General features: G+C 37.7%; 1 protein-coding gene across 3 annotated transcripts in view; it reads right to left on the bottom strand.

The window, feature by feature from the left end:
* Positions 1 to 12,026, bottom strand: part of LOC124554988 (sarcolemmal membrane-associated protein-like) — a 337,706-nt gene that overhangs the window by 222,698 nt on the left and 102,982 nt on the right. For all 3 annotated transcript variants that reach the window (XR_006968506.1, XM_047128729.1, XM_047128730.1), the window contains one exon: positions 117 to 264. Coding sequence is in view for 2 of the 3 variants with exons in the window: in XM_047128729.1 (XP_046984685.1) it covers positions 117 to 264 (148 nt within the window). In the remaining variant the exon portion in view is untranslated. The remainder of the gene's footprint in view (positions 1 to 116; positions 265 to 12,026) is intronic.

The raw sequence follows: 12,026 nt of genomic DNA on the forward strand, positions 1-12,026 counted from the left end.
AGCTGTGATATGATACAACCTAATTTGTATCTGAATGCAGTCTTCCAAGAAAGTATGGAGACAGCACACTGTCTAGCCAATAATAAAATTTTCTACAAAAATGATTATACACTCACCCTTACGGGCATTCTCCATCACATCAACACCAAACTGTACAATGTCACCAGAACAAACTTCACGGGGTGGAGATTCATCAGCACTCTTACTTAAACGTTGGTTATTGACAAAAGTCCCGTTGCTACTTTTTGTGTCTTGCAGGTAAAACTGGAAAAAAAGTAATGGCTATATACACTCTTGAAACAATTGCATTATTTACTCTGTCTACACAAACACAAAATTTTTGAAAGAATTGACCAATTTCCATTAGACACTTTCTTTTTTTTAGAAGTTCACAATAAATGACCATAAAACTAAGGAAAGTAAACCATTAATAATTATGAGTATGGAAAAACGAAATCATTTAAAACTCTCATAAATTGTCTATCTTCCAGCTGATGCTGAAGTAATCACCCACAAGCCTCACATGCTTGTAATAGCAATATGGACAGTAGAAGAAGATTGTTGAAAGTATTTGAAGGAACTAGATATTTGTGTATCATCATGTTAGTATAGATAATACTGAATTTGTTGAAACTGATCATGTATGAGAAATGTCAAATTAAATGGATAACAAAAAAAACATACGTTGCTTCATAAATGCAGTGCAATTCATACATTACATACAGTCACATGAAAATATTCTCTGACTTTTTTATGTTCTGAAAATGATTGAACTGTTACTTTCTGCAATGCAGATAAGACAAAAAAATGAAAAATGATACTTATATGAAGCTGTAGATACCTAATACTTTCTGCAATGCAGATAAGACAAAAAAATGAAAAATGATACTTATATGAAGCTGTAGATACCTAACAATGACCAACTTTAACACAATTTCTGCTGCCACAGACACTATGAAGAGAACTGTTAACCACTTATAACTCTAGAGGGATGTATATATGTGAATGTTCAGCTTATCCATAAAAATATTCAGATACTAGACAACAATAGTTTATCACCAGTCAGAGATGACATTTATGGAACAAATGTGCATCACCTCATAGTCCAGTACGAGAATGAGGAGTTCCACTGGGCAAAGCCATGAGTGAGCACATTAGAGATTTATTGTTTATTTGGTTCATCAAATCCTACACTTACAAGACATAGAAGGATATTGGACAAACAAATTTTTAGAACAAAATTCAATTTACAATATAAGATATAAATTTTAAACACTAAACACTAAAAGAACAAGAACTGCTAGAACAAATTGGATTTTATGTAGTAATCAACAAGATGAAAAGAGTGTGTAAATGATATTTTTTTTACCTTATTCCTAAATGTGTTTCTATTTTCCCTAACTGATGGGGTAGTTTAGTCTAAAGTACACTGCCAATACTTCTTGCATCAAGTAAACTTTCAGTCTTTATTCTAAAGCACATTGCTCATATTTCTTAAACCAAGTAAACTTTCTGTCAGTCTCTGACTATTGAGGCAAATGTCCGCACTGGAGCAAGTATTACGATCATGAATGGACTCAAACAAACACAAATTCTTTTTAACAAAAGTCACAGTTTCTAAGGTATAAATGCAGAGAACAGGCAGGATTCTCAGTTCTCCGAAAATGCAGTTACTGGAGGTGTGCGGAGATACCTGCTTCATTACCTTTTTTTTTGCCTCATAAAAATTTCATAATACACTGACCCCCAAAATGAGACTCTGTAAGAGAGAATGGAATGTACTAATGCAAAATAAACTATTTCTATGGTTGAGATCTCACAGGACTGACTAAGAATTCAAAAAACATAAGACAAGACTGCTCTATTTCTTTAGTAGCTTTCTCTCTGATTATTCTACTCACACCAAGAAATTTAATCTCACTGACTTGCCGTATTGTTTCATCGTCAATTAGTGTGGGCTCCATGAAGGCACTGTGATTTCTGGAGGCACTGTAAAGTGTTCAAGTTGTTTTGCTTTTGTTGTACAGTAGTTTGTTTGTGTGTATCTAGAAAATTGGCCTGTTGATAGAATCTGTAATAACATACTTTACAACCCAAATAAAAAGTAAGGGTCCTGAACTGATCATAGTTTCATTGGATAGAACTTTAATATAATCTTTGTTTGAGAATCCAACCACCCTCATGTTAGTGTAGTATGACTTAAATCATATACATTGAGTGCCTCAAGCACTAAGTAACTAGTTTTTTCAAGCAGCAGAAAATGAGTAATTAAGGCGAGGGCTTTAGTTAGGCCTGTGAAAAGACCAGAGACAGAATGTTTACCTTTAAAAGCACTCGGAACTTAATAATAAAAAAATGATGTTGCATTTATGGGCCTGTTTTTGCAAAAACCAAATTGAATTTTGTGAGCAGGCAATATTCATCAAGGAAAGAAATTACACCCCAAACACTACTTTCTCTAGAATCTTCACTATGGCAGAAAGAATGGAGATTAGTCAATAATTGGTAACACAATTTATGTCTCCATTCTCAAACAGAGGAATATCTTAAGCAATTCTGAAAACATCTGGGAAACAGCCTATAATTAGGGAACTGTTAAAGACATCATAAAGTGAGATTATAATTTTTACAGCCATATTTTTTACTAAATGAATACGAGTTACCATTTCCATTGATAATTTTCAATAATACTTCTTGAGTTATTGGTGCTAGGAACAATGTAGTGCCTGATTTTATAAACTCAGTGGGAAAAAGACAGTGCAGTGAAGTAACCAGCAATGAAAGATTAGAAGCAATACTTGAAAAATGCTTGTTAAAAGCTTCACTTACCCTTTGCATCTGATATTTTAGTTCCATTATGTATTAGACGAACTGGACCTTCTTTAATACCTCTAGTTCCAAGGTAAATCTAAAGATCCCAAACTGCATGAAGTGGTTAAGTTTTTTGTATAATTATTATTTGCAACTTTTTTAGCTTTACTTATGACTTACCTAGGTATGTTTTGGTCTATTTTTGAAAATATACAAAACTAGGATCATTTCATGCTTTTTTCTGCTTACATTTTTTCTTTCTGAACCTCATTCTGAGTTAATTATTCCCTTTGTAATCCACCCTTTATAAACTGGTTTATTTGTGCTGAGTTACTTTTCTTTTATGGAGCAAAGCAATTTTCAAATAATGGGCCACAGAGTCAAGAAATATTTTTGCTTTCTTAATAGTATTATCTTCACTGAACACACCTATACAGGATTCGTGATCATAAATTAAATGTCTTTACATATTAGTTATATAAGTTAACCATCTTTTGTGACTATATTAATAGTCTTATTAAGTCCAACTGCATTTAATTTTTCTTTAAAGCACCTTCAGTGGTCACTGTAACAATATGGCTTTTCTTACAATTTTATTTGCTTCTACTACAAATAGTTCTCATCCTTAGTATAAAGAGTTTTAAATTATAATAATTATTCAAGGTTTTTTAAGCACGCAGCACTTTCACTAACACTAAATAATTTGCATTTTTGTGCCATGAAGGTCCATTGCCATCTCACCATTTTGTGTATTTATTTTATACTGCGGGATGCACTGACTTTCAAATCCAAATGGCAACAATAGAAAACATTTAATAAATGACCAAACAAACATTAGCAACCAAATGTTATTTTAAGTAATAAAACATATAGCAGAAAAAGACCACCACCTATAAGCACCACAAAAATAATCACACACAAACAAGGCAATACACTCAACATAGATCACCCATCACTGTACCATACGAACTATGAACACATGCTGCAATATCAAAACAAACTACACGAAATGGCAAAATGCCAGTGATCCTACACAACACAATGACAGGAATATATTTGTGTTAGTGAAAGTGCTGTGTGCTCAAATCTACCACATGTGTGTAGAAGAACATGAAGAACCATGTACGAAACAAAAAAACCGTGAGTAACAATGATAATTTACTACTGTTTGTAACAGTGAGTGAAAGCATGAATACTGTTCATTCCTAGAAAAAAAAATAATGTAAGAGAAGCTATTATTGTTACAGTGACCACTGAAGATGCTTTAAAATAAAGCAAAATACATTTGGTCTTAACCTGAATTTTATTGCAGTCTCAAAATACTGTATAACCTAGACAACTGTGGAAAAAGTGTGCCCATAAAACAAAGAAGACAACATGTATGTAGCATTTGGCATGTATGTGGCACGGCAACACTAACTTTATAAAGACCTCATGGTGATTAGACAACTCATTTGCTTTATTTTTAACATTTAATAATAGAGCAAAAGAATTATTAATCAAAACTGCTCAATAGTGCTACTGGAGCTGGCAGTTATTCTAGAGTGATCACTGGAAAATGTTTTCCATATCACGTGTAGCAATTAAGATTGCTTATATCAAGATAATTTAGTAATTCACTGGAAAAATTAACATTAAGTCATCACATAAAATACTTTGTTTCCTTTTGAAATGTAAACATTCATAACAAGTTTGAAATTTTAGAAAAGCTTTGAAAGATTGCCACCACGTGATCTGTATACACAAATAATGATTACTTTATAAAGACTAAGTTTAAACACACAGTGTTCAAAAAGTTTCTCATCATTATAATGACTATTTTTGTTCAATTAACCCCATTTTGACACCAAAAAAAGGGTTCAAATGGCTCTAAGCACTATGGGATTTAACACCTGAGGTCATCAGTCCCCTAGACTTCGAACTACTTAAACCTAACTAACCTAAGGACATCACACACATCCATGCCCAAGGCAGGATTCGAACCTGCGACCGTAACAGAAGCGCGGTTCCAGACTGAAGCGCCTAGAACCGGTCGGCCACAGAAGCCGGCCATGAATTAGACAGCCACAGCCCCTTTTACATGACTAAACATTGCTAGTGCTAATTTTAAAATTTTGTAGCTTGGAAATTAACAATCCTTCATCCGTGAGCCAGTGGTCAGTGAGACAGATCAGATTTGCATTATGAGTAACAGTTGAGCAGAAGACTTCTAATTGCAAACATATCTTTCTTATAACTGAATATTCTGATTAAAAAAAGAGATCTTTTCGCAGATTTTGATTCTGCAGGATTGTTGTTACAATTCCAAACAGGTAAAAAGTTTCTACATTGATTCTGTGCACAAAATCATTATTTTTATGAATTAAAACTGGTAAAATGGCTTTACATTGGGCTCTGGCGTTTGCAAGGGCCCGAAATTCTATAGTCTTTCTAAGATTACCAACTTGTCTGCCAAGATACAAATCTCATGACCTTTAGCAACTTCCAGACAGATTAACAAGAATACATTTCACAATTATTCTCTGAAGAAGATAAAACAAATTGAAGAAACATTATTTTTAAAAAACATCAACAGTTTTACATTGGCTTATACTTTGCAGTCACATTTCTTAACAAAGCATTCATTTATTTATACTTTCCAATGTATTCACGTTATGACAAAAAACAACTTCAAACATTTTAGTATTGTGACAAGTTATTAATGGTTAGCTAAACATTCCCAAAGAACTAGTGAGTACATACATCTATACCCTCAATACATAATTTAAGACCTAAAAGGTGTTTCACATACTGTTCCACTGGCAAGCAACAGGCAATAATGCAGGTTTTGTTGGGATTGCCTAAGAAATATAGATTCATCAAACTATACACTGAGCTCCATCAAATGCACATATAGTTAGAAACTTCTCAACAAATTAAAACTGTGTGCTGAAGCAGGACTCAAACCTGGAACCTTTGTCTTCCAGGAAGCCATCCCCCAGACTGTAGCTAAGCCATGCCTCCGCAATATCCTTTCTTCCAGGGTTGTAGGTCCACCAAGCTATGCAGGTGAACTATGAATTTTGTAAGGTAGGAGATGAGGTACTGGCAGAAGTAAAGCTGTGGTGATGGGTGACGAGTCGTGCTTGCATAGCTCAGTCAGTAGAGCACTTGCCTGCTAAAGGCAGTCCTGATCAGGCAAACAGTTTTAATTTTCCAGGTAGTTTCAAATTGGTGCACACTCCTCTGCAGAGTGAAAATTCATTCTGGAAACTATATATAGTTAAATAACACCAGCAACCTGCCACAGCTTTGCAAGGCTAGCACGAAATAGCTATGGCCAGCTGACTTTTAAAATACGCACACAAACTTTTCTCGCGAATCGCTCTATACAGGGCTATTACAAATGATTGAAGCGATTTCATAAATTCACTGTAGCTCCATTCATTGACATATGGTCACGACACACTGCAGATACGTAGAAAAACTCGTAAAGTTTTGTTCGGCTGAAGCCGCACTTCAGGTTTCTGCCGCCAGAGCGCTCGAGAGCGCAGTGAGACAAAATGGCGACAGGAGCCAAGAAAGCGTATGTCGTGCTTGAAATGCACTCACATCAGTCAGTCATAACAGCGCAACGACACTTCAGGACGAAGTTCAACAAAGATCCACCAACTGCTAACTCCATTCGGCGATGGTATGCGCAGTTTAAAGCTTCTGGATGCCTCTGTAAGGGGAAATCAACGGGTCGGCCTGCAGTGAGCGAAGAAACGGTTGAACGCGTGCGGGCAATTTTCACGCGTAGCCCGCGGAAGTCGAAGCAAGCAGGGAGCTAAACGTACCACAGCCGACGGTTTGGAAAATCTTACGGAAAAGGCTAAAGCAGAAGCATTACCGTTTACAATTGCTACAAGCCCTGACACCTGATGACAAAGTCAAACGCTTTGAATTTTCGGCGCGGTTGCAACAGCTCATGGAAGAGGATGCGTTCAGTGCGAAACTTGTTTTCAGTGATGAAGCAACATTTTTTCTTAATGGTGAAGTGAACAGACACAATGTGCAAATCTGGGCGGTAGAGAATCCTCACGCATTTGTGCGGAAAATTCGCATTTCACCAAAAGTTAACGTGTTTTGTGCAATCTCACGGTTTAAAGTTTACGGCCCCTTTTTCTTCTGCGAAAAAAACGTTACAGGACACATGTATCTGGACATGCTGGAAAACTGGCTCATGCCACAACTGGAGACCGACAGCGCCTACTTCATCTTTCAACAGGATGGTGCTCCACCGCACTTCCATCATGATGTTCGGCATTTCTTAAACAGGAGATTGGAAAACCGATGGATCGGTTGTGGTGGAGATCATGATCAGCAATTCATGTCATGGCCTCCACGCTCTCCTGACTTAACCCCATGCGATTTATTTCTGTGGGGTTATGTGAAAGATTCAGAAACTACCAAGAAACGTGCCAGAACTGCGAGCTCGCATCAACAATGCTTTCGAACTCATTGATGGGGACATGCTGCGCCGAGTGTGGGAGGAACTTGATTATCGGCTTGATGTCTGCAGAATCCCTAAAGGGGCACATATCAAACATTTGTGAATGCCTAAAAAAACTTTTTGAGTTTTTGTATGTGTGTGCAAAGCACTGTGAAAATATCTCAAATAATAAAGTTATTGTAGAGCTGTGAAATCGCTTCAATCATTTGTAATAACCCTGTATAACAGTGAAAACCATATATCAGAATCTCTATAGAATTTCCTGAGATTAGGAAAATGTGGCAGGGAACCTCAATTTATAATACACTATAATGATAAGAATTAGTCTAGCACCTCCTCTGCACAAGGATAAAATAATTTATACCTTAAAATAATAAACTGACTTATTAAGAATTTCTTCACACTGAAATTAAGAGTAATAACTTCAAGTGATGTGCAAAAACATGGTGACACCCCAACTTTGCGACTTAGCTTTGAAGTTAAAATTAATTATAAAAGAGGTCATTAAAACAATCAAGTTGCAATAAGTGCACATCCTTTCTGCTATGTTTTATAAGTGTTTTAGTCGCTTCAGTAATTAAGTATTGGATGTAGTAAATACAATTCAGACTTCTTATGCATCCAATTGTAACAGAGATAACACACAACTAGAGGTACAGAAGAGCACTAAGAGAAGTGGTCTGTACATTTTTCAGTATGTTAACACTGATTACAGACTTCTCATTTTGCTTCATGAAGTCTATATATCGTACGAGGAATACAGAAAGTCTGACAAACTGATGTAATCTCTCCAGCTATTGTGCAACCTTCTTTCTTTGTAACCATTCTACCTCAGACTCTGGGAAATTCAAGGTTATATACTTAATCTCTTTTATAAAGTAATGGGACACAAGTTTACGTTTTTCCTTACTGGACATGCTATCGACCTCATCTGTCTTGGCTCACTGATGTGTACAACATGCTCCCCCATGGACTTATTTATGACAACTTTGCAATACTTGGTAATTTTCTAGACACTGAATTGGACCTTGTTATTCTTGGCTGTCGACATTCTGGCTTGCCAGTCTTCTGTGAGCAAATTGACGGCACACATGTGCACTGACAGTGGTCCACATTTCAGTGTTTCCCAGTTGGACAAACAATGTTCTCCAGTAATAACATTTTGAGTTATTCAGTAAATCTCCAGAGTAATTTAATGGCATAAGGTATCCACCTCCTGAAGTTTATTTCTGTTTAGATCAAGAAGCAAGAAGAGTCATGCTCTATTATATTGTGTGATTTATTTGTACTTAATTTGTGTTCAGTGAAAAGCAGACATACAACAGTGGTAACGAAGGCTGTTTGAGACTACAACCCACCCCGTGCCAAAACAGAACTTATCAGGCCATTTTGCCGAGTGTGACAGGCAACATGGGCAAACAATTTTTCTTTCAAGCTCTGAAACAACAACTCCATCAGTAGTATGAGCTCATACAGAAAGTGACAGATCTGGCATGTCTACAATCACTTCCAGCAAGCCTGGCTTTCCAGCTGTTTAATGAAGCACAAATGGACTGGAAAGTGCACCATAAATGTTTAGCATCTAACTTCCATGCAAGCGATATTAACTGCCCAGTGAGGTTGGAAGCTTTTTTTTATTATCCACCAGACCACAGCTCTATTATCTTGTGCAAAAATTGGCACCATTGTCTGAATCATCAGTGCTACCAATAACCACTACTAACTTGCTTGAAAATGAAGATACTGCAACAAAAATACATGTGGTTGCTGCACATTCAGAGTTCCTCCTAAGTTGTAAGACCTCAGATAGTTATGCACCATGGACTGTGGATCCGCAGAGCCACAAGAAGAAAATGTTAAGTCTGCGCGTTCTGGAAAACCATACGCAGAATCATTAATAGAGGACACGATGATCAGATCAGATCACTTGTCGATGGACCTTGTGTTTTCTGTGGTTGTAGACTTAATTTTAGTATTGACATTAACGATACATTTTCACATGGTAATGGTTGGCTCACAGTAGCCATTGTCTGTGGAGGCACAGGAGTAGCTAGTGTTCCTGGACTTGAAAGTTTTGTGGATAGAGACATTATTGCCTATGGTACCTATCATATGGCAGAACTCTGAAATAAAGACTTTAGTAAATCAGCTTATATGTCGCCTTCTGCACTTACTTTGTATACTTGTAATAAGAGAAAAATGCAATAATAATGTTATTTATCAGCTGTTTAGAACCCTATATATTTCAGACAACCTGTCACAACACTGTAAAACTCTGCTTGCTCTTTTCTCTCACAATATCCTGCAAACCATGGACTAAGGGTAACAAGCAGATTCCAATTTCCAGAATACATTTGACTCAAGTGCCCCACTGCATTCTGTTAATGAAGGTCCGTGCATATAGATTAGGTTCCCGGATGTGCGAGTGTCTTGCAGACTTCTGAAGTACTACAACCCAGTAAGTTGTCACGGATTGGCAGGATGTTCATCAGAGACAAGGGTATTGCCAGGAGTGCCTCTGGGAATTGTGACAGGACCACTCTCATAATCTATAAACATACATGATCTGATGGATAACGTGATCATCAATCTGTGACCGCTGATGATGCTGTAGTGTATCAGGAAGTGTCATCATTTAGTGACTGTAAGAGGATACAGGATGTTAAGGACAGAATTTCTATTTGTTGTGATAAATGGCAGCTTGCTCTAAACATAGAAAAATGTAATGAACAGAAAAAAACAATCCTGTAATATTTAAATAGTATTAGTGGTTTGTTGCCTAATACAATCACGCCGATTAAAGATTTTGGCAAAATTTTGCAAAGCAATATAAAATGACTTCATAAAATGACTTCATAAAGTCAGTAGTACAGAAGGCGAATGGTTGACTTTCATTTATTGGGAGGGTTATAGGGAAGTGTAGTTCATTTATAAAGGAGGATTTTTTAAAGAGGTGGAGCCTCTCCACGCCCACACTGGCATGATTGTTCAAATCTAAAGGTCCAGTGCCTCACTAATGTGAGATGTCGCAGGATGTGGGTACTGTGATGTTTATGTATGGCTGGTTGTGGTTACCCATTTACACGCGCTCATCTGGAGATATATTGAGTCGAAAGTCAAATGAAGGGTAGTGGTTTGAAGGGCAGAGGGGGAAAAAGTGCCAAGGCAAGCACCAAGGGGGAAAAACCTCTGGAACAGTTAGGTCAGGTAGTAAGAGCAGTAGTGGATGTCTTGCTGATTGCAATAGGTCATGCAAGGATGGGTTAAGTTAGAAGCGGTTATCATGCAAGCAGATACTATGTCATGTCTACATCTACATCTATCTACATCTACATCCATACTCCGCAAGCCACCCGACGGTGTGTGGTACAGGGTACCTTGAGTATCTCTATCGGTCCTCCCTTCTATTCCAGTCTCTTATTGTTCGTGGAAAGAAGGATTGTCAGTATGCCTCTGTGTGGGTTCTAATCTCTCTGATTTTATCCTCATGGTCTCTTCACGAGATATACGTAGGAGGGAGCAATATACTGCTTGACTCCTCGGTGAAGGTATGTTCTCGAAACTTCAACAAAAGCCCGTACCGAGCTACTGAGCATCTCCTGCAGAGTCTTCCACTGGAGTTTATCTATCACCTCCGTAACGCTTTCGCGATTACTAAATGATCCTGTAACAAAGCGCGCTCCTCTCCGTTGGATCTTCTCTCTCTCTTCTATCAACCCTATCTGGTACGGATCCCACACTGCTGAGCAGTATTCAAGCAGTGGGCGAACACGCATACTGTAACCTACTTCCTTTGTTTTCGGACTGCATTTCCTTAGGATTCTTCCAATGAATCTCAGTCTGGCATTTGCTTTACCGCCGATCAACTTTATATGATCATTCCATTTTAAATCACTCCTAATGCGTACTCCCAGATAATTTATGGAATTGACTGCTTCCAGTTGCTGACCTGCTATTTTGTAGCTAAATGATAAGGGATCTTTCTTTCTATGTATTCACAGCACATTACACTTGTCTACATTGAGATTCAATTGCCATTCCCTGCACCACGTGCCAATTCCCTGCAGATCCTCCTGCATTTCAGTACAATTTTCCATTGTTACAGCCTCTCGATATACTACAGCATCATCCGCAAAAAGCCTCAGTGAACTTCCGATGTCATCCACAAGGTCATTTATGTATACTGTGAATAGCAACGGTCCTACGACACTCCCCTGCGGCACACCTGAAATCACTCTTACTTCGGAAGACTTCTCTCCATTGAGAATGACATGCTGCGTTCTGTTATCTAGCAACTCTTCAATCCAACCACACAATTGGTCTGATAGTCCATATGCTCTTACTTTGTTCATTAAACGACTGTGGGGAACTGTATCGAACACCTTGCGGAAGTCAAGAAACACAGCATCTACCTGGGAACCCGTGTTTATGGCCCTCTGAGTCTCGTGGACGAATAGCGCGAGCTGGGTTTCACACGATAGTCTTTTTCGAAACCCATGCTGATTCCTACAGAGTAGATTTCTAGTCTCCAGAAAGTCATTATACTCGAACATAATACGTGTTCCAAAATTCTACAACTGATAAAAGGTTAGAGATATAGGTCTATAGTTCTGCACATCTGTTCAACGTCCCTTCTTGAAAACGGGGATGACCTGTGCCCTTTTCCAATCCTTTGGAACGCTATGCTCTTCCAGAGACCTACGGTACACGGCCGCAAGAAGGGGGGCAAGTTCCTTCGCGT

This window comes from Schistocerca americana, chromosome X (genome assembly GCF_021461395.2).
Source record: "Schistocerca americana isolate TAMUIC-IGC-003095 chromosome X, iqSchAmer2.1, whole genome shotgun sequence".
Classification (NCBI taxonomy): domain Eukaryota; kingdom Metazoa; phylum Arthropoda; class Insecta; order Orthoptera; family Acrididae; genus Schistocerca; species Schistocerca americana.